Source organism: Mustela nivalis (assembly GCF_964662115.1).
Source record: "Mustela nivalis genome assembly, chromosome: 11".
Lineage (NCBI taxonomy): Eukaryota > Metazoa > Chordata > Mammalia > Carnivora > Mustelidae > Mustela > Mustela nivalis.
In genome coordinates, this window is record NC_139030.1 from 70420667 (window position 1) to 70444718 (window position 24052).

The following is a 24052-nucleotide window of genomic DNA, read 5'->3' on the forward strand; positions in this document are numbered from 1 at the left end:
ACAGGAGCTGTTGCCATGTGAAAAACAGCTATTTTCCCAAACAGCGGACAATCCTAGTGATGTCATGGGCCCTGCTGGCAGACCCAAATCAAATCGGTTCTGGTGCTGGTACAGGCTCCCGTCACACGGTCCCGAGGTGATGACACAGCCTGGCTCCGGGGCCAGAGAGCACAGAGGGCCAGGACCTTGCGTGTTTCTGGGGTCCCATTTCAAAAATGAAATCCACTCAGAGGAGGGCGGGGCTTAGGCAAGAATCACACAGGTCAAGGACCAGCAGAAACCAGGTTTTGATGGCACCCAACGGCTTGTCCCCCTGCAGCAGCTGCCCCGGGGTCAGAGCGGGGTCTGCATCTGGGGCTGAGGTCCTGGATCCCAGGGTGGAAGTACTGAATGAGTGGCCGCAGAAGGGGACCTGACGAAGCCCGAGGTGTCCTCCCCCATGCGCCCTCTTGCCCGGATGAAACTTAATCCTCATTCTTGGGCCCTCATGTCATGGCCTCAGCCCTGGCTTCCCATCAGCCTGCTGTACTCGAGCTGTTCCCACTCTTCTCTTCCTCCAGAGGAAGAACCTCTGCTGATGAAGTCATGGGAATAAAAGTTCCCTTTGCCCCCGAAAACAGTGGGAGCCTGGCGTCAGCCTGTTGTGTGGCCTCTCCATGACCAGGCAGGCGATCTTTGCTGCTTACTGGAACCTTCCAAACACATGACATCATCTAAATCTCAAATCCTGTGATCATTCCCATTGCACAGATGAGGAAACTGAGCCTGAGATCTTGGGACTTGCCCAAGGTCACTGGTCAGGCCTTCGAAGCTTGGGGTCAGTAGCTCATGCAGTGAAGAGTGACTCATTCCTGCTGCGTACCAGGCATGGGGCAGGAGCTGAAAATAAGCCACGAGCATCCTGGACAGGTCTGTGGGCAAGCTCAGCTTTCAGGGGGGGGGAAGGGTCCTTTCTCACATCTACCCATAGCATCTCTTGCCTTATGCTCTGCTCATTGTTTCCATGCTTTCAATTAATTCACTTAAAAAACCAGACTAGCTCACCTCTCCGTTTTAATGTAAGAGGGTAGATTTTGGTAATAGTGGCCCAGGCTGTGTTCCTTCAGCAAAGGCCCCAGATCCTTGGCACCCTCTCCCTCCGGCTCTCTGTCTGGAGGCTGCGTCCACTCCTTCCCATGTAGAGGGGCGGAGGGCTGGTGACAGCTCCCCCACTGTTGCTAGGTGCCCCCCCTGGAGGCCTCTTCAGCCCTCCCTGGACTCCCCCTACCTGCCCACACCTCGGAAGTAGCCCTTTGTGACACTGCCTTCTGTTACTCTATTTCAGGGGTCATCTGTTTCCTCCCAGGACCCTGAAGGACACAACTGGCCTGAGCCAATGAATGGGGGTGGCTCAGCAGATCAGATGAGGGGATCTGGCACCCAAATGTTGAGGACCAGGCCCTGGAGTGGGCTGAGCTTCCCCCACCCCAAACACGAGCTCCCCACCATTGCCCCCCATGCTGTGCAGGAACAGAAGCCGGTCTTATTCTAGAATACCCCCCTTCCAACCCATTTGTGATAAAAAGAAGTCCACGGACACGTTGAGTCTTTATTTTAAAAGAGTGTTTGGCTGAGTAGCTTCAATAACTGGAAAACATTGCAGGAGATTTCCGTATGGAAAGATTCAGGGATCCCAGAAACCGTCATCTTCACGTCCGTCCACTCCCCCAGCTGACTAGACGGCCTCAGATCTGGGGCTCGTGCTTCTTTGGAAGCAGACCCCCAGGACACCCTACTCTGTCTAACCCTTGAGGTGCAAATTCTATTCTTCCACGGGAAATGGGCTTCAGATCTGGGAGCAAGGTGGATGTGGAGGGACTCCAGGATTCCCTCCTTGGAGCCCAGGGATGCCAGAGGCCTCTCTGGTCCCCTGGGGGTTTCAAGGAAGAGGCTTCGAGGAGAGGAAACTCAGTCCAGAGGGAGGTGGGAGCTCCTGAGGCGTCAGACGGTCAGTGCCAGAGCCGGAATCAGGTTGGACCTAGGACCTCCCCAACTTACAGCCCTGTGTGCCTCCATGAAGCTCACAGAAAAAGGGGAGGACCCCTTAGCACCAGTGTGAGTCCTTCAGTGGGATACCTCATCAAGGACCAGTGAGAAGGACCAGGGTGGGGAGTGTTGGCACCAGTTCTCCATGGGACCCCAGGCAGAATCTGGGGGCGCAAAGGCAGCCCCGAAGCACCCTGAGTCACACTGTGTGCTCATGGGGGAGCCCATGGGGGCATTGCTACCCTCGCTTAGGAGGCCACCTGAGAGCAAGGCATCAACCTGCCCAAGAGGTGTTGTCAGAAATCCCTGTAGGACCCCCACCTCTCCCTTCATGGGCCTGCTGCTGGGACTCTCATTCTTGCATTGGATCAAATGACCCCGAGAAACAGGGGTGATCCTGGCCAGAGAACACACCTTCCTGCTCACCTCCCTGGGAAGACTTCACTCACCCTCTCTCCCCTCAACCCCCACATGGGCAGCGGACCCTCTCTCCTGACCCCACGCCCTGCTCCTCCCTTCCCGGTGTGTGATGGACATGGGGCCAGAGAGGGGCAACTGCCAGATGTGGACACACAGCTGTGGGCCAGGCAGAAGCGGGCTCACAGTAGCCCGGGGCCAACCCACCCCAGGACCTTTGCTCTGGGTTGCAGTTTCCTGGACCACTCCTCCCTTGTACAACACCTCCCAAAGCCACAGGTAGGACACACGGCTGGGGGCGGCCACACTGCATCTCCTGGACCCCTCGGCTCCTGAGTCTCAGGCCTCAGACCCGCCAAGGGCAGGAGAGCAGCTTCTCCCTGCCGTGCAGGTGGTGGGAGTCCAAGCCCTTGCTGCCACTTTGTGCAGTTAGTGCGGTGGCTGCGGGGACTGAGGCTATGTCCTCTGATGTCCCCGGTGGCCCGAGACCAGCACTTAGTGGACAAGGAAGCCCAACCTCAGAGGGGGCTGTCACTCAGGGTCAGGGTGCAGCCGGGCCCGACCCCATGGGACGAGGAGCTGCTCAGTGCTCCTGGGCCGGGCTGAAGGGCTGGGTCCACTTGGACACGTCCAGAAAGACGGTCGAGGCCCCGTGGTAGAGCCAGAGGCGGGGCAGGGAGCCGTGGCGGGTCCAAGCATCACACCCCCGGTCGTAGGCCTCCATCTCCACGAGGTAGTCGCCATCCATGCCCTGCCAGCGACCGCCGGTCACGTACAGTGCGTCACCTAGTGGCACCAGCGCGCCGTTCTCATGCAGACTGTGCAGGGACTGCACCTGTTGGGGGGGGCAGTGGTCAGGGGCCCATGGGGGGGTAGTGGCAACGGCCAAGGGAACCTCATGGGGCAGGGCACAGGGGACATGCAGAGAGGACAGCCAGCACCTGGTCCTGCTCCCTGGGACCTCACCCTGGCTCCCTGTGACCCTCTCCCCCGGGGCCCTTCAGACTGTCCCTTTAGTGCTCTCCTCTCCAGCTCACATCTCCCAGGATGATGTGTCCAGGCTCCTTGCTCTCTTGGGCCCCAATTTGGCCATATGTGGAGTTGGGGTGTCAGATGGGGCTGGGGACATGGAAGCCCAAGCCTGGAGCTGCTCCCCAGGGCAAGTTCTGGGCTGGGCCTCTGATTCTTGGTTGTTCTCTTGGAGGGGACAGATGTGACCTCAGCTCTGACAGACAGACACACACACAGACACACAGACACACACACACCAGAAGCCGCTCGTGCCATGGGGAACCTCACTTTGCCCCTGTACCTCCTGCCTCCGCCCATGGCCTGGGCTGGGGCTGTGAGGTGGGAGCCAGAGGCCAGAGGAGAGGTGGGCCCTTCTGGAAGAGCCCAGAGTGTGTGGGAAGGAAGAGGCCTGTCTGTGGCCTGCATGTGCAGACAGTCAGGAGCAACCAGCCCCCAGGAGGCCTGGAGGCCCAAGTGGAGCCCTTTGTGGCCGGGAGGCCCCCAAGCAGCGGCATGGTCCCGGCAGAGGCCTGGCTCTGGCCCAGCTGGGAGGCCCCGAGAGAAAGTGGCGTCCTGGCAGGACCCATGCAGCACCTGTCTCACTGCAGGGTAATGGGGCCTCCTGTCAGCTGGGCACTGACACCGGGGGACAGCTGCAGGCGGCAGGATGGCGAGGCCCCACTGTGGGCCAGCCGCCCCAGGCCGGGTGAGTGCAGGAAGCAGGCTGCCCTCTCGGGCCTCCAGGAATTGAGAATCTTAGGGCAGGTGAGGCAGACCCAGGGTGTCTGGCTAGTGCTGAGGCCACTGCCATGGGCACTGGGCACCATCCCTCCTCTCTCCAGAAGGAACACACAGAAAGGCTCGGGCCTGAGATGCCCAGCATCTGCTCTCTCCGTAGCAAGGAGAGAAATGGAGCACCAAGATGTGGGCCGCTCCCACCCCACCCACAGCCAAGGGCTCCTCTCCCTTGCTCGGTCACCCCCTCGGGTAGGAGGTGCCCTCCCTCCGGGGCTTGGCCCACACCAGGCTGCCCCTGAACGCTCCCTAGGCTGAGCCTGGTTTTGCCCCAGAGAAGAACAGACCACTCCGGGCCAGGGACAGAGCACCCATGGTGACTAGGAGCCCCCGGGCCTCGGCTCTCCTGTCTCCACAGGGGCTCCGGGCCTCATCCGTCCTTCCATTGCGGTAACAGCCCCAGGCCCCGCCGTCCCCAGGCTGGCTCTCCACAGTGTCAGGGGTCCTGGGTTGGCAGAGCCCGAGGCTCACCTTCTGCCACAGGTTGGCCCCAGGGTCGTACACGTAGACCTTCTTGGTGTTGTCACCGACCAGGTAGAGGGCTCCCTGCAGTGCGGCACAGCGCGGAGAGGACAGGTACTTGGGGAGGAAGGGCGAGGCGATCACGCTCCACACATCTGTGGGGGGACAACACGCCGGGCCCACCTTCACCTGGGGGCCTCTGCCTCTTCCGCGCCCACTGGCTGGGTCAGGAGACTAGGGGCCCCATCTGACCCTGGGTACTGTCAGTCTCCCATGGGACTCTCACACCCACCCTGCAAAAATGGGTTCTGTGATCACCTGCACTGTCCAGAGGATGAGAGGGGAGAGAGGGGGCGACACGGGAGACCCCCTGGAGCCCAGCTCTGGCCTGGGGTCTGTAGCCTAAGCCAGCGCCCACCAAGGCTTGCAGGTCCGGGCCCTGCTCCTGGCCTGTGGGGCAGGTTCTAGGCAGATGCCGCAGCCGGCAGCTTCGGGACCCGGAGGTGGGCTCCCTGTCACCTGCCACCCAGCCCCTAGTCCCCATTCCCCCTGCCCCCCCCAACACTGCCTCATCCACCTCTGACAGGGCCATGGCCCTTTGGAAGAGACCTGTGGCTGCCTGCTCCCTGTCCCGACACCCCACCCCCCAGGCCCTGCGCTGCCCACCTGTGACAGGGTTGTAACACTGGAGAGCCAGGGCATTGTACTTGCAGGCGCTGGAGCCCACCAGGTACAGCCGGCCCCCGCAGCCAGCCGCGGAGAAGTTGCTGACATACTTGAGGGCAGGGCGGACGGGGGTCCAGGCGTCCGTGTAGGGGTCATAGCTCTCCACCTCCACCATGTCCAGGGTGGTGCCTGTCGGAGTGGGGGAGGTCAGGGCTGCCGGGGGCCAGGGACGAGGGAAGGGCCCCGGAAGCGCAGGACTGGGGGCTTTGCAGGGGCATCCGAGGGCTTCCCCGGAGGGGAGAGGAAGGTGAGGGAAGGAAGGCATGGCCTTGCGAGGCTTGTGACTTAGCCCCTTCCACAGCCGGGGAGCGGAGGCAAGGCTGCTTGCCCAAGGCCACCACGTCAGGTGGTGTGGGTGTGGGCACCAGGACCCGGGAACACTCGAGTCCAGGCTGCTTGCCGGGGGCCCCCACCTGCCTGGGGCTCAGGACCTTGTGTGTGCTCTCTGCTCTTGGCCTTGGGCTTGGTAGCCACTGGGGGCGCAGGGGCTGGCTGGGACAGCTGGGGTACTCAACAGTGGCCTCAAGGCCCATCTGTCACCCACAGAGGTTTTGGGGAACTCTTGGTCAGCCACGGTCATTTTGTTTTTCAGTATCTGACTGACCGTAGGGGTCCCGGGGGTGACCCCTTGCCACAGCTCTGGGGCATAATGGGGATTAGGTGGGCCTCTGTGCTCCGGCTGGGGGCATGGCGGGAGTAAAGGGGACAGCAAAGGAGAAACCATTGTGGGTCCCCTCAACCCAGGGGCTCCACAGAGGGGGCGACCCTGAGCAGAGGACTGAGCTCCCTGTTTTGGGGATAGGAGTGTTCATCTCTGCTGGAAGCTCAAGGCTCCAGCACGCCCCACCATCATTCTGTTTTCAGAATCCTTGCTGGAGCTTGCTATAAAGGCTCATGCCTGAGCCTCACCCCTGGACATCCAGGCGCCCTGGTGTGGGGCTGGTTTACTCCAGATGGCGAGCTCCTGAGGGCAGGAACGGGGGAGCATGTCTCTGCGGTCCCTGAGGCCGGGGGGCTCTCTGGTCCCTGGTGAGGACATGGGGGTGGGGAGACACTGTTGCGCGAATGAGAGGCTCCCAGGCTGCCCAGAGGTGGTGAGGGGCTGCCATGAGTAGGAGGCCGCTTGGGGCAGAGGGAGGGGGAGGCCTTACCGCCGATGGCATAGATCTCCCCATTGAGTGCCGCGCTGGCGTGGTTGGTGCGGGCCTTCAGCATGGGGGCCACTGGCTTCCAGGTGGCCTCCTTCAGAGGGAAGCTCCAGGCCTGGGTGGTTGACCAGGTGTCTGTCTTCGTGCCCCGGGAGCCACCTGTAGGAGAGGTCCTGTCCCCTCAGCCTGGGGTCTCCAGACTAGTGGGGGCTGGGTACCGAGGGTCCTCTCTCCTTCTTCTCCCCATGCCAGGCCCCCATGGTGCCAGATGCTGGGCTGGGTGGTGGGGGAGACTGCAGGTGGCACAGCCTAGCTGTGTGACTTGGACAGGTCCCTCCCTACCCCGTAAACAAGGAGGACAAGATCTATGGTTTTAGATCTTTACCCGTGGCACAGCTGTTTTCCTCAACCAAATTGGGTACGAGCCTCCAAGTTCCCGGATATAAATGAGCAGGTGACCCTCCCACCTGCCACACAGTTCCTTTGGGGGAGACCCCGGCTGCGGGAGCCTAACAAGTCCCCCCTGGCTTTCCATGTTGGACAGAACACGGGACGGTTCCCTGTACCCACACGTGGACCTATGGATTTTAAATGTCCTAGTTTCCAACTCATGGAAACGTCTAGAAGAGTCCCGCCTGAGCTACAGGGGACAGCCGATTCTCGGTGGCTTCACGGCTTCCCGGTCATCAGCTCCCTGGAAGGCCCTGCTGGGAACCCACCTGTGACATAGACTGTGTTGTTGAGCGCGGCGAGGGAGAAGCCCCATTTGTGATAGTCGGGGAAGTCCGGGAGCGCCATCCACCTCTCTGGCCAGGAGAGAGAGGGGCAGAAGGTCAGCGTGGCTGAGCTCGCTGTTGCTGCCTCCCCTCTCCCCAGCACCTCTTCCCACGAGCAGGGGTATTCCCTCACCTGGGGAAGAGCACGGGGTGGGATTCGGCTGGCTGCCGTGGGGTGAGGTGGGGTTTGGGGACACCTCAGTTGCTCCACGTGCCCCTGCCGGGTCTGGTTCCCCAGGGCTCCCACCTCCCCACACCGCCCCCCGAAGCCCAGCATGCAAACAGGACACAGGACTGCACCCGGGGTGTGCAGGGAGGTGGCCCGGGCTCTGGGCCCCTGGGTTGGGTCCCACCTCTGACACGGGGTAGTATGTGAACGGGCCTGACCTCTGGTCCCTGGTGGGTTAGAACATGAACATCATTCATTCACTCGTTCCTCAACCATCATTCCTTTCTTCTCCCTGAGCACCCAGTGGGCCATGAGCCGCCACAGGTGTGCAGGGGACATGGGGAGATGTGGGCCTTGCAGCAGCTGGGGCGAGTCCAGACCCCCGCTCTCATGCACCACTGTGGGCCCTGGGGACGCATAGCCTCAGCTTGTCCTCTGTCGAGGGGGCTAGTTCCCACCTCACTCGGAGGCGGGGGGAAGCATGGATGACCCGTATTTGTCAGGGGGCTGCTACTCTGTTAGCGGACCTGGGGATTGTTGCCACAGTGGGGAGGGACAGAGCCGTGCACCCACTTCGGGCCCACCTTCAAGGAGCTACATGAGGGTAAACTGAGACAAGTGATGAGAAAATGCTTGAAAAATTCAAAATGAGAGAGTCAACGTGGGAGTGTGTGAGCAAATGGACACATTTTGGATGCTCGTGGAAAGCTGTGAGGAAGACCCAGGCCTCTGGGAGGTCCCCTGGGAAGATTCTGTGTACTGTTGACAACCGGCTTTAGGACACGCAGAACTCCGGTCTTGCTGGGCACCTGCCCTCTGGGCAGGGACTGCGTGTCCCCCTGACTCATGTCTGTGTCACCCCAGGGTGGGGACGGCCAAGCGGTCACCAGGTCTTGGCCTGCTACTGAGCCCCCCGCTGTCCTCCCCTTGGGGCTGGAGGGACAGCTGTTCCCGGGTGGAGCCAGCAGAGCTCATTTCCTGACGTCAGCCCCCAAATCCCCTCGTCAGCCCCTGACCTGGGACAGCCGGTCTCACGCTTCCTAGAGCCCGCCAGCCACTGACATCATGGGGGTGGCTGGTGACTGGCCCAGTGGGCCTGGGACACCGGCCAACGCTCCTTAGAGCCTTCAGAAGAGCTTTCCAGGGCCAGTGTAGCCCTCCAGAGATCCTGCTGTCCTCCTACTCCTCCCCATTTTCTGGGCAACCCTGTAATGGGGCCCTGGGCAGGAGAGGCCCCGTCCCTGCCCGTCAGGTCCGTGCCCTCACTACGTGAGGAGTCCTTTCCACAGATGAGGACCTGCTTAGGGCAGTGAAGTGAGCTGCTAAAAGGCTGGAATTAGAACCCTGTTTGAGGGGCACCTGGGTGGCTCAGTGGGTTAAGCCGCTGCCTTCGGCTCAGGTCATGATCTCGGGGTCCTGGGATCGAGTCCCGCATCGGGCTCTCTGCTTAGCGGGGAGCCTGCTTCCTCCTCTCTCTCTCTGCCTTTCTGCCTACTTGTGATCTCTCTCTGTCAAATGAATAAAATAAAATCTTTAAAAAAAAAAAGAACCCTGTTTGAGTTGACCTAGTCCTTGGGTTCCTACCCTCTGGGCCACTGCTCCAAGCTCCTCATTCTCCCCCTGGGGCCAAGGTTCCACGGGGCATGCAAGCCAGTGACTGTCCCCCCACACGGGGTGGGTTGGGCAGCAACACCCTTTACCCTGGACTCTGGACCCCCAAAAGGCCAAAGTTGGGGGCTGTGGCTAGAGGGTGAGGAGGCCACCGTGCCCCCGCTATCAGCCTCCCGCTGCCTGTGCTGGTCTCGGGGCTCTCCTGCAGCCCTCTCCCTGGAGCCCCTCAGTCCCTCCACCTGCACGGCGGACACGAGGGCCTCGTGGGCTGCAGGGACGGCGCCAGGGCTACTCACGGGCCTTGCTGTTGTAGAAGGCGAAGTTCCTGGGGTGAGGGGTGGGCTCCTGGGCGCCCTCCTCCTCCTCCTCCAAGGCCCGCCCGCCCACCACCACCAGAACTTCCTCCAGCTTCTGAGGGAGGGCCAGCTGTGCCTGTGGGGGAGGAAGGCTGGGTTAGAGGGGCCGGTGCCTCTATTCCCCATGCAAGGGGCCCCGGGTGCTAGCAGGCGTTTTCTGGGGCTGGACTTTGGTGGGGCAGCTGTGTTGGTGCACACGCATGGGGAATGTGAGCATGTGTGTAAGCATGTGTGTGTGTCAGCATGTGTGTGTGTGCACCATGGTTGCGTGGGGCCAGACATGGTGGTAGATTCTCAGGACAGGGAGAGAAGGGACAGCAGGTGCATTTGTGACCCAAACCTGAGCGCTCCCTCCCCGCAGTCCCCGCATGCAGTCCCCACATGCCTTCCAGAGGCGTCCCCGCACCCATCTTTGGGTGCCAACCCTGACTCTGTCCCCAGTTCCTCCCCTGCGCCAGCATGCGGGTGCTAAACTTGGATGACCCTGGCTGGGCGGGAAATCCCAGCAGGGTTCCACCCTGGCTGGTGAGTGGCCAACTGCTCCAAGCTCCCAGGCCCCTGGGGCTCCCCCAGTCTCTGGCCCCTCCTGCAGCAGGCCTGCACCTCCCACTCCGGCAGTTCCAAGGTGATTGCCTGGCAGGACAGGGCCGCAGGCAGCTGCCAGCACCAGGACAGCCTGCTGTGCCCAGTGGCGCCGGACAGCAGTGTGGGTCGCACTTGGTCCCCTTGCAGCATGACCCTGGCCGGAGCTACAGCTGTGTCCCCAGGCCTGGCTCCTGGGGGCTCCTCCAGAGCAGGGCCCCGAGCCGGCTGTCTAGCCACAGACAGACTCCTCGGCTGTTTGTCGCTGTGTCTGGAGCTGTCCCTCTCATCGCGGCACCAACAGAAAACCGCAGCCCGTGAACACTCGACCCTGTCCCCAAGGGGCAGGAAGGGGCCTGCTGCACTCTCGGCCCAGGCCCTCTTCTGCCAAGCTCCTAGCCCTGCTCTAAGGCCCAGCCAAGGTGCCGCCTCCTCCAGAGAGTTCTCCCTGACTGGCCAGCTTGCCCCGGATGCCCCCAGCCCAGCTTTGGCCTTTCTCACATGGCCTTAAGCCTGTTTCCAGGTTTGTCTGCGCCAAGCTGTGGGCTTTGACCAGGGAGTATTCAGTCACTTCTGGGTTCCCCTCCCCCTCACATCTGGGGTGTGAGATATAACCGGTGCCCTGGGGATGAACAGGAACGCCCTCACAGGTAACCAGCCCAAGGCAGGGAGAGCTGTGAGATTTGGGGCACGGGGGAATAGGTGCCCTGTACTCCCCAGCCCCATGCAGGTTGGGGTCTCCGGGGCTCCCCTCCTTGCCCCTTGCTCACCTCATCGTGGCCCTGCGACAGGGCCACGCGGCACACCTCCGACTCCCGGATCAGCGGCTCGGTGGCCAGCAGCTGCTGCACACAGGGTCTGGGCACGGCGTCCAGGCGCACCAAGCCGAGGAGCTCGGGGAGGTGGACAGCCCGGGCTTGCGGGTCATGGCGTACCCAGCGCAACAGGGCCTCCAACCGGCTCTGCTCTGGCTGTACCTGCAGCAGCTCCCCGGTCAGACAGGCAACCAGCCGGTCCTGGGGCAGCTGCAGGAACTCGTCCTCCTGGGCCACGGCCTCGAAGTTCTCCCGCAGGAAGGCCCAGGCCTTGGCGGCCACGCCCAATAGCCCCTGCTGCTCCCCAAACTCACAGATGCCCAGGCAGTTGGTGGCGTCCAGCTGCTGCTGCAGGTAGCGGCCGCACACCTTCTGTACGGCGGGGAAGTGCAGGCGGGCGGCCGTGCGGGTCAGCGCCTCCACATTGCCCTGCGTGACCGTCAGCCGGCCTGTGTACACAAAGTCCACCAGCTGCCCCACTACGCCGGGCTCCACATCCCGCAGCTCCACACGCGCCGAGAAACTCTCAGCAAAGTCGCCCGCGAACATGGCATGGAAGTAGGGGCTGCTGAGTGCCAGGAGGCCTCGGTGGCAGGGCAGCTCCCGGCCGCCCACCAGAAGCGTGACATCGGCCAGCTTGGGCTGTGAGCGCAGCCGCCGCAGGCCATCCAGCATGTCCTGTGCGTGCGACGGCACGTGGAAATCCAGGTCGTCCACGTTCCGCACCATGGCCACCCGCACCACGGAGAGAAGAGCTGGGCCCCGCCTGCGATCCTGGGGACAGAAGAGGGCAGGGTCAGCCAGGGCAGGGCATGGCTCTTTTGCCCGAGGCACCCATTCCAGCCGGCCGCACTTTCCATCTTCCACCAGCACTGGCTAAGCATCACGGATGTGCCAAGTGCCTTGTTCAGCCCCGTCGCCCTGCACAGTTGGCTTAGCATGAGACCCATTTTATGGTCAGAAGGTTGAGGCTCAGAGAGGGCCAGAGACCTACCCCCAGCCAAGTAAGCAGAGCAGGGCCACACCGGCACAGAAACCATACCCAGCATCCTCCACAGTTCCGGGCTATGCAGAGCAGACCCCTATCCCTGGGGCCCCCCCATCTCCAAGTGGCTTTCCAGTGTTTCCAAATCTGACCTTGCTGGGGAGGGTGATGAGGGTCTTTGGAAGTTTTCCTGCCCCACCGGTCCTCACTGTCCACAGTTACATGGAGCCTCGGGCTGCCATGACCTTGCTGGGTGACCTTGGTGCAAGTTTTCTCAACTGCAGATCCAGAGGCTGGCGGGGAAAGGACTCTGTGGTCACAGTGCTCCCCAGGGTCTAGGCCGCTTCTCAAGGGTGGCGTGCCTTCCTCACATGGGCTGCATGACACCCAGGGTCTGCGTAAACGTGGGGAAACACAAGCATGAGAGACTCACATCCCCTGTCCAAGATCACACAGCTAGAAGTGGGGGAGCCAGGCTCAGGTCCCACGTGCTGAGCCCCAGGTTACAGGACCCTGGGTGTATGTTGGTAAAGACAAATACAACTAAGGAGACCTCTCTGGGCAGTGATTTTGAATCCATGTGCATATCATCGGATTCAGCAAGTGTACTTCTGGCTTATTTAATTACGTGCGTATTCTTGTATGTACTCCTGACATTTTACCCCAAGAAAGTTGCCCCAGATTTCACCTGGAGCTACCTACCTAAATGGTTCAAAAAGCTGCCCCCGGGACATCATCTGTCCACCAGGGGGCGCCTTGCAGAGCCAGCAAAGCAAAGGAAAACGGACACCGGCTTCACGCAGGGACCAAAATCCTTGGTGAAATAAGTAAGATCAGAATAACTAAGGTCTGTAAAGAGAACCGTGACCTGTGGATGCCAAGGGGCAAGGAGGGCCCTGCTGACTTCGGTGCCGGTGCCAGGGTCGGCAGCAGGAGCTGAGGCCCTTCCCTACACCCCCTCTCCCAGAGCGCCTACAGAGCACAGCAGTACCCAGGGAGCCCAGCGAGGACGGGACAGGTCGGGGGCCTGGCCAGCATCCATTCTGCCTCCCAGGGAGGCCCTCTGGCTGAGTGAGGCCAGAAAACGAGCCCTTGGCCACTGCCCCCCAGGCCTCACATTCCCGTCATTCCTGCGTTCCCTGTGGCCAGCCGCTATGGCCTCGGGGGCAGTGGGCAGAGTTTCCACCCCCCTCCTCCCAGGGCCTCAGCTGCATTTACTGACACCTGCCACCCTGTGGTCCCGAACGAAAGGGTGGGGGCTTCTGGAGAGCCTCAGAGCCTCAGCCTGGTGCCTGTCCAGGCCAGGAGTGAGGAGGGCTTCAGCAGGCGGGACACAAAGGGCCTAAAGTCAGCTGCCCCTAGGGACTAGACCCTGGGGTCCTGGCTGCCGCTGGAGGAGGTGGCCCAGCCTCCCCGTTGCCCACCTCTCCAGCCAAGACACTGAGGGGAGTGTGCCGGCTGAGCCCTCACCATACCCCAAGGGGCCCAGCTTGACTGGGATTAGGGGTCTGTGTCCAAACACCCAGCCCTGTGATCTCTATGCCCCGACAGGCTATCCCACCCTCCCCTGCTGCTCTCTGCCCCAAATCCCACCTCCCATTCCCCGATGTCCACACTCCAGAGTCCCGGGGACCCTACCTCTCAGTTGGCCCTTGGTTCTCCGAGAACTCAGGCCGGAGAATAGGACTTCCCAGCCAGCCAGGGGTACGGATGGCCTGCTGGGCTGGGCTGGGCTGGGCACCACGTGGGGATGGACAGAAGGGTATTTTTAGCGCTGTCTGCTTTGGGAGGGAGTGGGGGAGGGAGGGCCTGGTGGGGGAGGGAGAGAGGTGATGCCCCTCCCAGGCTTCAGATCTGGAGGCCCACACTGGCCACGTGAGGAGGGCTGAGGTCTCCCAGACCCCAGGGACCAGGACAGACAGCAGAAAGCACTGCAGGGGGACAGTGGAGGCTGGGCTGGAGACACAGGGGGCGCATAGAGGCCCCAGCTCAGGGCCTGGGTGTGAGCAGGACCTGATGGTACTCACTTCTCTAATGGTCATTGACAGGTCCCCAAGTGGCCTTGTGTTCATCTGTCAACCGGGGAAAATTGACTATCACAAAGACATGCCGGTTGGTGAGCAAAGGCTTTCAGAATTTGGGATCTGCGGTGGTGGTTGGGAAGCCTTTGGTGGTTAAAGCGGTGCCCAGAGAGGTAAGGAGGACTCCCTGAGGGCTCCCCTGGGCTGGCGACGGGGATGCTGGAACCCGAGGCCCCAGGTCATGGCGTGGCTTCAGCCCTGGAGCAGCCGTGGCCTCCTCCTTCCCTGTGAGAGCCAGAGGTGGTGAAGAAATGAGATCATCTAAAAATACAGCCCCGGGGGCATGCAGCCTCCCCCGCAGCCTTGGATCACAGTGGCCACAGGGGAACCCCTCACAACAGGAATGCAGCGGTGCCCTGGACCCAGGCCACTGAGAGGGGGTCTGCGGATATCTCTTCCGCCAACGGTCAGAGCAAAGCTTCCCAGCCGAGGACGTGCAGGTACACGGGAGGGAAGCCAGCAGCCGGGGAGGCCGTTTGAGGGCTCCACCTGTCGTCCCTCCTTCCTTCACCTGTGTGGCCCTTGTCAATACCACCATTCTCTAGGCATGTGAGATGTGGAGGGTCGGGGAGGGCCGAGTCTGATGGAGGCACTGGGATGCTCCCCAGGGACTAGCCTGACGCGGCTCTAGTGCAGGGAGGCTCTGGGGATGATACCCCCACTCCTGGAGAAGTTAGGTGATTTCTCAAGGGTATTAGGGTATCATGACAGCTTGGGTCCTGGACAGGTGACCCCTGTCCTGCCAGTGTAGCTCCTTGCTTAGGGGATGGTTGTGGGCTAGAAGCCACAGTCCTGGTCCCACAGTGTACGCTGTCTGGTTAGAATTCAGTCCTTACACAAATTACTGCCACGGCTGACTAGGTAATTATGAGTTTTCAAGGTGCTTCCAAACTCTGCTCACTCGTGCTTTCTGATTCCATGCTGCCCTCCCCAGCCCTGCCCAGCTGAGTCACAGCCCAGCTCAACCTTCCCAGTCTGCTCAATTCAGCCCAGTTCATCCTAGCCCAGCCCAGCCCAGCTCAGCCCAGTTCAGCCTAACCAAGTCCAGCCAAGCCTGCCCAGTCCAGCCCAACCCACTCTAAGCCCAGCCCAGCCCAGCCCAGCTCAGCCCAGCCCAGTTCCGCCCACTTCAGCCCAGCTTAGCCCAGTTCAACCCAGTTCAGCCCAGCCCAGTTCAGCCCAGTTCAGCCCAGCTCAGCCTAGCTTAGCCCGGTCTAGCCCAGCCCAGCTCAGCCCTGACCATTTCAGCCCAGCCCAGCCCAGAGCTCAGTCATAGCCAGCTCAGTCCTGCCCAGCCCAGTTCAGCCCAGCCCAGCCCAGCCCCTGCTTCAATGGTCCCAGGAGCTGCACCCTGGCCTTCAGCATCAGCATCCTGTGGTCACAGAGGGAAATGCTCATGACCGTCTCCAGCTCTCTTACCCAGGACCATCCTGGGGACACCACTGCAGAGGGGAACAGAGGTGTTACTCCTGTCCCCCCCCCCCCCCCGCCCCGTGCTTGTAGCCAGAACACAAAGGGTTAATGTGCACCCAGCCCAGGCTAGAGGAGAGAGAACAGGGTATTCTAATGACAGGGCCCCTGTCACAGGGAGCTGACCACTCCCCCCCTTGTGGGGAGAGAAGACATACCGCCTCATGTCACTGGTCTGTTTGGGAAACTCGACACCAAGTGCTTGAAACAGATCTTTATCTCAGATTGCTACAGAGCGGGGCAGTTTTTAAAAACACGGTGCTTGTTTCTTTTCATGATGATAAAAATAACACATGTTCATCTTGGAGCGTTTGGAAAACACAGGAAAATCTGAAGCAGAACACTTTGACCCGTAAAAGGGGATCCCCATGAACACAGGGGCAACTCCCCTCCAGTCTACCCCGAGCCAAAAGCTGCGGGATCGGTGCGGGTCCTGTTTCATCAGTTTATGTCACCTGCCCAGCATTTCTGATGCCATCAGTCTTTGAACGTATCATCTTGGATTTCATCATACTGTGACTATATCACACTTTAAGAATTCGAAGGGACATCCAGTTACTTTTATTAATGGACATGTGGGTTGTGTCATTTTGGGCTAAGATAATCTCAGCGCCACCTCCGTGATTCAGAGTCAGAGAGTGAAGTCATGCATTAGAGTGTGCACAGCCCAATGCACCTTTTGGCCGGTGAGCCTGGGGGCCGGCGTGGGTGACTGAGGCTTTTCCTCCAGTGGGAGGGGACGCTGGTCCCTATGCCTGCCCCGGCACCCATGGGTGGTGAGGCCCCTGGCACACCTGACCTGCCCAGCCCCTCCTTGGGGGTTTTATAGCTTCACCTGCTTATGGTATCTCTTGTTCCATCTGGGATTTATGTGGGGCAGGGCTGCCCTCAGGTCCTATTCCCCCCACCCGCAAATAGTTTACCAGCACTCTGGAGACTGCTATCGACCATTCCTTCTTTCTCCCATGGTTTAGCTGTGGTGTCGTTGTCTTAGGGCAATGTTTTCCGTGTGAAACATCTCAGATTTCTCTGCTCTGATCTGTTGATCGGAACGAAATATACTTTGGGGTCTGAACCACCCGGTCTGAGGGACTACTGCTCTACAATTACGCGATGTCTTCACGTCTGAAATGCCTCTTCCTCTTTAATCTTTTTGTTTGCTGGATTTGTTACCTGTTGCTGCGTAACAAATGACCCACAATCGAGTGTCTTTTTTTTTTTTTTAATGATTTTATTTATTTGAGAGAGAGAGAGAGAGCCCAAGCAGGGGAAGAGCAGAGGGAGAGGGAGAAGCAGGCTCCCCGCTGAACAGGGAGCCCAATGTGGGGCTCGATCCTAGGACCCTGGGATCATGACCTGAGTTGAGGCAGAGGCCTAGTTGACTGAGCCACCCAGGTGTCCCCCAAATCTAGTTTCTTCAAACAATAAACATATGTGATCTCACGTGGTTTCCTGGCTCTGGGAGCACCTTACTGAGGTTTCTGCCTTCAGATCTGTCCTTAGCTGGCACCATGGGTCAGCCAGGCTGCCGCCATCTGAGGGCCTGACTGGGACAGGAGGCCTTGCTTCTCCCTGCATGGACCCCTCTTACGGGCCTGCTCCCAGCATGGCCCAGGGCTCTCCTCAGAGGTAAGGGAACCACAAAGATGGGAGTCGTTATTACCTACTTGAAGCAAGAGCTCTCTCTTCTGCCATATTCTGCCAAACAACACAGAGGGGCACACATCAGAGGACGGGGACGCTGGGGGCCTTCTTGGAGGCCGGCTTCACAGCTGTCCTTATTGACCGTTCCTTTCAAATGAAACTCAGAGTCAGTTTAAAAAATAAGGAAGAGACTGTCTCTGCATTTAACCGGTGCACTGAGATGGGAAGAATTGTGTTATTAGCCGCATTTATTCAGTCGTGAGGAAAAAGGCAATGTTCTTTCAGCACCTTTGGTACACCTTCATTTTTCTTCGTGTTTGTCCTGCACACATTTATGGGCCTGGGAGAGAGATGGGATGCCCTCTGTCCAGTATTTTGCTGGCTCGTTAGGGAGCTCCTGGGCTGGCACTGGGGACAAGGTCACCTCACTGCATCTGGTCCCCTCACTGAAGTCTGCAGCCCCAGATGCCTGAATGGGGCTCTGGGGTTGTACCAACTGGACGACAGGGTTACAGGCACCAAACAGGCCTCAGAGCTGGGAGTGTGGCCTTGCTGGGGTCAGCCTCAGACTCCGACAAGGAACATCTGCTCCCCGCTGGAGGCTGCTAGTGGGCTGGGGGTTTCCAGGCCGCTGAGCATCAGAATCACCCAGAACCTCTCAGGAAAACACAGCTTTCCCAACATCAGCTGTGGGGCAGGGGCTTCGAATTCCTAGAGCCACTGCCCAGACCCCTGGGAAACAGAGTCCACAGAAGGCATCTGGGGAGTCACCCCTGAGTGCCCAGCAGAGGTGCCTACCCCATTCCTCCTCCCCCAGCACCTCCAGCTTCAAACCTGGATCTGAGCGACCGCCTCACCCCAGGGCTTCCTGGGACCCACTATGGTTGTGGGGCGCCCCCTGCTGGCCTTGGTCTAGCCCCTCCGCTGAGAAAGTCCTGAGGCCTGGGAGGGACTTGCCCAAGGCCCCAGGGAATGCTCATAGACCAGCCCCTCAAGTCAGGTGTGCTGGCCCCCTGTCCAGTGCTCTCCTGACCACCCTGGGCTGGACCACCTCTGAGGCCAGGTCTGTGTCTACTGCCCAGCCCCGCAACACCCCTTCTGTGGCCCAGCCCTTGGAACAAGGTCCTGCAGGTGGCACAGGAGGAGCGAGGGAGACATCAGAGTATCTGGCACCTTCTGACACCCCAGCGCCCCCAGCCCCACCCTCAGACCTGCCCCTCCCCCCAGGTCTAGGCAGTGACAGTGTCCTGCAGACCAGCCCCCTGTCTAGCTCCGTCAGTTCCATCTGGGGACCAAGAGCCTGGAGGTGGCACCATACTCCTTTCCCCTGCTCCATCTCAGGACAGAGATCCCTCCCACAGGGGACTGGCAAACCCCCTCCAGACGCCAGGGGTGGGCAGGTAGGCACCACTCCCCATTCTGCAGATGAGGAATGGAAGGCCCTGTGGGGCTAAGGATGTCGCCGCCTGCAGTGGAGCTCAGATCAGGACTGCGGCACTCCCTGGGGCACAGGTGGCTCTTGCTGAGGGCACACGGGCAACAAGCACAGGCAGCCCCAGCTTCACCCCCTCCGGAGGGTCCCGGCAGGCTGGCTACAAGGGCTCTGTGCCCCCTCCCGTAGCCTGCCCACCACCCTCCAAGCTCTGCAGGCTTCTGTCCCGAGGAGGCGGGGCTGCCGAGAGGGGTTTCCCAGAGGAAGATCCTGAAAACTCCTGTCCACGCACCACCTGACGGAGCTAGACAGGGGGCTGGTCTGCACAGCTGAGCCATGCTTCTCTGAAGCCCCCTGCTTTCGGGCCAGCCATCCTTGGCACCCAAGGCCTGGGTGGGGACCCATCCTCTTGGCTATCATGGGGGCTGGAAACAAGCCACATCCCACGGCCAGCCACACAGGGCTTTGTCCCTAGTGCTGCTAGCGCCCTGTTCACTCAAGGCACCTGCGAGGCCCTCTGAGAAGATCCAGCTCTTTCCCTTGGTCCCCCACGGAGAAGAGTGTGGATGACATTCAGGGCCACAGAAAGGGTCACACCTTACCTTTCCTCTTGGGTGTCTCCGCCCTGCCATGAGTCGTTTGGGTCTAACACTCCCCTTTGCAGGGGCAGGGGGATGGGTCCAGTGCCCTGTGCTTGAAGCCCCTGCAGCCACTGCTTCTCTGGGAAAAATTCTTTATGTCCTTGCTTTCCTGAGCCTGCAGCGGAGCCCTGACACTGCTTTGAGCCATGTGGCCCGTGGGGCTGGTCAGCTGGATGACAGGAAAGTAGGCCCACACGGAGCCTTCCCTTCGGGGACCAGAGCCTCTGCAGTCCCTGGGGTGGGAACAGGGCACAACAAGAGAGCTCGTGTCTGACAGTGGCTGGCTGCCCTGGCTGGCAGGCACCCCCATGTGGGCCAGCTCTCTGACCTAGAGAATTTGGGAGGGCCTGACATGTAGCTCTGACCACAGCTCTCCCATTTCACAGATGGGGACAGAGGCTGGGGGAGGGGAAAGGGCATGGCCTGAGGTCACCAGAAGGAGGAAGACAGAAGCTCTGGCCTTGGCTGGGGCCACCGGTGCTGGAGGAACAAAGGGGAGGGACAGCAGGTGACTTGGGCACTGGAAAGAGGGCCCATGGGAAACGGGCTAGCAGCCCAGGTGCCTGCAGGGCAACGGGGTGGAGGGTCCAGGGCTGGGAGGTCAAGTCCTCTAATTCTAGGGCTGATGGGGTTCTGCATGAGGTTTCCGAAACTGAGCTGCACAGCCAAGGATGAGCCTGTTGATGTGGGACGGAAGGTGGACGTTAGCACACAGAGTGTCTGCCAGGTTCTGCCAGCCTGGCCTTCCGGCTCAGCTGGCCGCCAGGTGAGTGACAAACGGGAAAAGAGAGCAGAAAACATGAAATCACCCCAGACACTGCATTTCCAAAAGCAGGCAGCCTGCCTGTCTCACTCTCCAAAGCTGAACATCTCGGCTTCTTTCTCCTTCCAGAAGGCGAAGCTCCGGTCGATGTAGCCGCAGATGTCCTCACTGTTGAAGCTGCCCCGCTGGTGGCCAGGCCCTAGCCCTTGTGCTACAGCCTCAGGGCTGCTGCTAGCGGTGGCAGCATGGGGCAGGGGCCCAAGGGGCGTCAAGCCTGACTTACGGCCGGGCTCTGGGTCCCAGGCGGGGCTCCTGCTGGAGCCGAAGAAGCGGGCTTTGATGTCCTCGAAGCCGTCGGTCCAGGCTCGGCGGCCAGCGGCCACCTCGTCGGTCACGGCCTTATGGAAGGCCCGAGCGGTCTCCCAGCCGTGGGCGCCCAGGTGCTCAAAGACCTCGAAGCAGAGCAGGTGGCGCATTTTACGCTCCTCGGCGGGCAGGTCGCACTCCAGCAGCTGGAAGTAGCCCAGCATGAAGAGGTCCAACGTCAGACTGCCGTAGGGCACGGGAGCCCCACCCACGTGCGGCAGGAACTGCTCCGGAGACAGGGGCCCGCGGGGCCGCCGGCTCAGCCGCCGCAGCTGCCGGGCCGGTACGTGCGCCAGGATGGCCTTCCAGTTGCCCAGCAGGTGGGCGATGATGCTTCGCTGCTGCCACAGGTGGCCTAGCCGGGGGCTCGTGCCGGGCGGCGGGGAGGGCGGCGCAGGGCCCCCGGCGGGCTCCTGCACCCACGGGGCCCCGCGGCGGGCCTCCAGTGTCCTGCAGGCGGCTGTCTTGAGTGCGGGCGTGTAGGCCGACTTCTTCCAGTGGCTGAGGAAGAGCATGACGATGCGCTCCTTGCGCAGGTTGGCCAGGTCCGGGTTCGGCCCCACCCCCGCCTCCGAGGGGGCCTCCTCGCAGCTGATGCCCGAGTCGCTGGCTTCCTCCGCGTCCCTCGGCCCGGGAGCCCCTCTGGTGCGGGGCTGCGAGGCTGCGGGCCCGACGCCTCCCCCGCACTGCCCGGGCCGGGTCGCCGGCTCGCAGGGACCGGGGTCTGGGGCGCAGGGCGGGCCAGGGGTGGACTCGAAGTTGCCGCGAAGCGTCCGCACGGACACCCCGCACTCCTGGATCTCGCGCTGCGCCGCACTCCCGGGGGCGCTGGCAGGGGCCTCCCCGCGGGCCTCCTGTGGGGGCCGGACCGCGGGCTTCTCCTCGCCCTGTACCAGCCCGTTCATGCCTTTCAGCAGCAGGGACATACTGCGCACCAGCCGGGCGATGTGGCCACACCACATGGGCAGGGGCTGCTCCCCAGACGCGGCCTCCGCGGGGCCCTGGGGCTCGGCCGCGGGTACAGGCATCTCCTCCCCATCTAGCGCAGGCCCCCGGGGCAGGAAGTGGCTGTTGACCGTGATGCGGACCAGGGGCGCTGGCAGCAGGGCCTGCAGCTCGGCGGCCAGCCGGCCCAGCTCGCTCTCGTACTCCTGGCAGCGGCGCCGCAGCTGAAGGTCCGCGATCTGCTTCTCCAGGTACACCAGGTCATCCTCCGTTAGCAGCTCCCCGAAGGGGCCCAGGATAGCCTGGTGGGTCTGTGAGTACCGCCAGGCCGCCTGTCCCGCGGGGCCCACGCTCCCGCTGTCACCCTGGGCACAGGGAGGCCGGGTCAGCAGGGCCGAGGCCCAGGGTGCATCACAGCTGGGAGAGGCGGTGTTCTGGCCGGACACAAGCTCCAGGAGAGTGGTCTGGACCTAGGTGCCCCCTGGGGGCCCCAGGCTCCTACACACCAGAGGGCCCTCACTGGGACTTAGAGCATAAACAAGGAGGCTGGCCAGCCCCAGTCCTGAGTCTGAGGCTCAGGGCAGCCACTCTGCCCTGTGGGGGCCCAGAAGACAGTGCCCCTGTTCTGTCACCCCCACATTCTCCTAATCTCAGCTCATCACTGTTCAGCCCAGAGGGTCTCTGTCCTCAGAGCCCTCCCAGGCCCTCCCACCAAGCTCCAGAGCCTTTTGTGGTTGGGTAGCTGAGACCAAACAGGGCGGCTTCTCCCACTCTGCTCTGGCTTCTCCTGGTGGCTGGCCTGGCACCAGGATCCAGGCCTGTCCCCCGTGCCCACGGCCTTTGGGACAGAAAGACAAAGAGGAACCCTGAGCTGGGCTCCCTCTGGGCTGAGGCTCTGTGCCAGCCTGTTTTATTATAGCTCAGAGCCCCCTGAGGGAAGGGTCCCAGTTCACCACAGCAGGACCCAAGCCTCCACCTGCTTGCTCAGAGGCCCTGCTCTGCCCTGATAAGTTCTGATTCCTTGGCACAGCAGACCCAGGGCATGGAGTGTTGCTGTACAGGGACGAAGCCTTTGGCCAGGCTGAGATGCCACTTCCCTCTAGCTGGGGCCAGCACTGCCCAGCACGCTGGACGGTGAATGACACGTGGCCATCAGCCACCTGTGGCTACAGAAACAGAATGTGGCTTGTGTAACTGAGGAGCAGGAGTTTGACTTTTGTTTCATTTTAATTAACTTAAGTGGTCACAGGTGGCTGGCATGATTGCGTGGGACAGGGCAGCTGGGACCCAGTGCTGTAGAACACTCACCATTCAGACAAAATCCTATCCCTCTACATCCTGCACCAGCTAGAGGAAGCCTGCGACCACCCATGTCAAATCACAGCTTCTCTGCTCAGATTCCCAAAAGCTCCCCAGGGGCCTAATGGTGAGCAGCCCTTCCGACTCTGACCTCACCTCTGCCCATCATACCTCATTCACTCCGCTCTATGGTACCAGCCTATGCATGCCTTAGGACCTTTGAACTTGTTTTCTCTGACTAGAATCACTTGTCCCGGATTCTCACAGCGTTCCTCTCATTACTTTCTGCACCCCCTCCCCCTGCTCAAGGTCCCCTCCCCAGAGAAGTTGCCCCTGAGCACCCACACGGAATCCCCGCTCCCCTTTGCTCTCTGCTTCTCTCCCTGGCGCCTGGAATCACCTGGCCCGCCCGCACACACCCAGTGCAGTTGCCAAGTCCCCCTGTCTTTCCCGCTGGAATGTAAGGGCTGGGAGGGCAGGGCCCGGTCGCCTTCACTGCCTAGCACGGGGCCTGGCACGAGGTAGAGGTGGGATGAAAATAGTTAAGACAGAAGAGCACGTGGATAGACCACCTCTGACGGGGGAGGCCGGAGGCGGGGGGGCGGAATGGAGTGGTGGGTGAGGAGGCGCCCAGCTTCCAGATCTGGTTCCCCTTCATGGTCTCCCAGAGGAGGAAGCTGGGGCCACAGAGGGGCACGCGATGGGGTGCCCGTATGTCCAGACTCGACGTGTGGGCTCAGGTACCGCACGTTCCACGTCTACTTTCCAGGACAAAGCCCCCCCCCCCTCCCCCCCCCCGCCCAGCCTCGGCTCTACCCAGTGGCCCCACTCCGCCCCATTCCCGCCTAGCCCCGCCCTGCCCTGCCCCACCAGGCCCCGCCCCTCTCCCACAGGGCCCCGCCCCTCGCTCGCCCCGCAGTGCCCTGCCGGGCCCCACCTGGACCCGGGGCGCCGGATCCTCGCCCAAGCGCGCCTGCAGCTTCCGCACCATCACTTGCCGCTTCCACTCGGGGATGGGCCGGCCGTGCTCGTCCTGCGTGGGCACCAGGCCGTCGAGGTCGCCCGAGGGCAGCCTGTCCAGCTGCAGCGCCACCAGGCAGTTCGGGGCGTCTTCTGCCGCCATCTCCTCTCCCTGTGCAGACTGGGGGTGGTCACTCAGGGCCCGGAGGGGATCCCGCCCGCCCGGCATCGGTGGGGAGGGTCTCTCGGGAGGAGGGGTGGGGGGTAGGCCAGGGAGGGAGGGACAGGGAGACCCAGCCTGGTAAGCGTTGGCCTCTGAAGACAGGGATCCCCGGTGTCCGCTGTGGGACCCAGGTATGTGCATGGGGGGATCGCTGGCTGGGAGAGGCAACCAGAGATTCCTCCCCTCTTCTGTACATGGCAGAGAGGTTGACACGTGGATGTACAAACTCGCTTGGGGTACAGTTACATGGAGAAAGTCTGGTGGCCAATTCTGAACCACAGGACTTGTCAGAGCCTTTAACCTGTGCTCTGTAACTCTCCAAGAGAGGCAGCACCATGCAGCACTTTCCA

General features: G+C 61.5%; 2 protein-coding genes across 3 annotated transcripts; both read right to left on the bottom strand.

Annotated features, from left to right (window-relative positions):
* Nucleotides 1-1610: 1610 nt before the first annotated feature.
* Nucleotides 1611-13588, bottom strand: KLHL30 (kelch like family member 30). Of its 2 annotated transcripts, XM_082689258.1 has the most exons (9): nt 13517-13588; nt 12031-12272; nt 10849-11667; nt 9437-9572; nt 7304-7390; nt 6588-6743; nt 5377-5565; nt 4720-4865; nt 1611-3277 (listed from the first exon to the last, which is right to left on the bottom strand). In XM_082689258.1, exons 3-9 carry the CDS (start codon nt 11620-11622, stop codon nt 3026-3028), a joined length of 1740 nt encoding a protein of 579 aa, XP_082545384.1. In that variant the 5' UTR covers nt 11623-11667; nt 12031-12272; nt 13517-13588; the 3' UTR covers nt 1611-3025. The 2 variants fall into 2 exon arrangements, with proteins under 2 accessions (XP_082545384.1, XP_082545385.1); XM_082689259.1 differs by lacking the exon at nt 12031-12272 and having other exon boundaries at nt 13517-13580.
* A 3099-nt stretch (nt 13589-16687) lies between these two features.
* LOC309844326 (espin-like protein) lies at nt 16688-23902 on the bottom strand. The gene is made up of 2 exons (XM_082690950.1): nt 23457-23902; nt 16688-21585 (listed from the first exon to the last, which is right to left on the bottom strand). The coding sequence occupies exons 1-2, from the start codon at nt 23841-23843 to the stop codon at nt 19996-19998; spliced, it is 1977 nt and encodes a 658-aa protein (XP_082547076.1). The 5' UTR covers nt 23844-23902; the 3' UTR covers nt 16688-19995.
* Between the last annotated feature and the right edge of the window lie 150 nt (nt 23903-24052).

Coding starts and splice junctions, on each gene's coding strand:
- LOC309844326 (XM_082690950.1), bottom strand. CDS start 23,843: ATGCACATACCTGGGTCCCACAGCGGACACCGGGGATCCCTGTCTTCA. Junction 21,586..23,456: donor ATCCGGCGCCCCGGGTCCAG/GTGGGGCCCGGC, acceptor CCCTGTGCCCAG/GGTGACAGCGGGAGCGTGGG.
- KLHL30 (XM_082689258.1), bottom strand. CDS start 11,622: ATGGTGCGGAACGTGGACGACCTGGATTTCCACGTGCCGTCGCACGCA. Junction 5,566..6,587: donor GGAGATCTATGCCATCGGCG/GTAAGGCCTCCC, acceptor CCACTCCGACAG/GCACCACCCTGGACATGGTG. Junction 4,866..5,376: donor GTGTTACAACCCTGTCACAG/GTGGGCAGCGCA, acceptor GTCCCCCCACAG/ATGTGTGGAGCGTGATCGCC.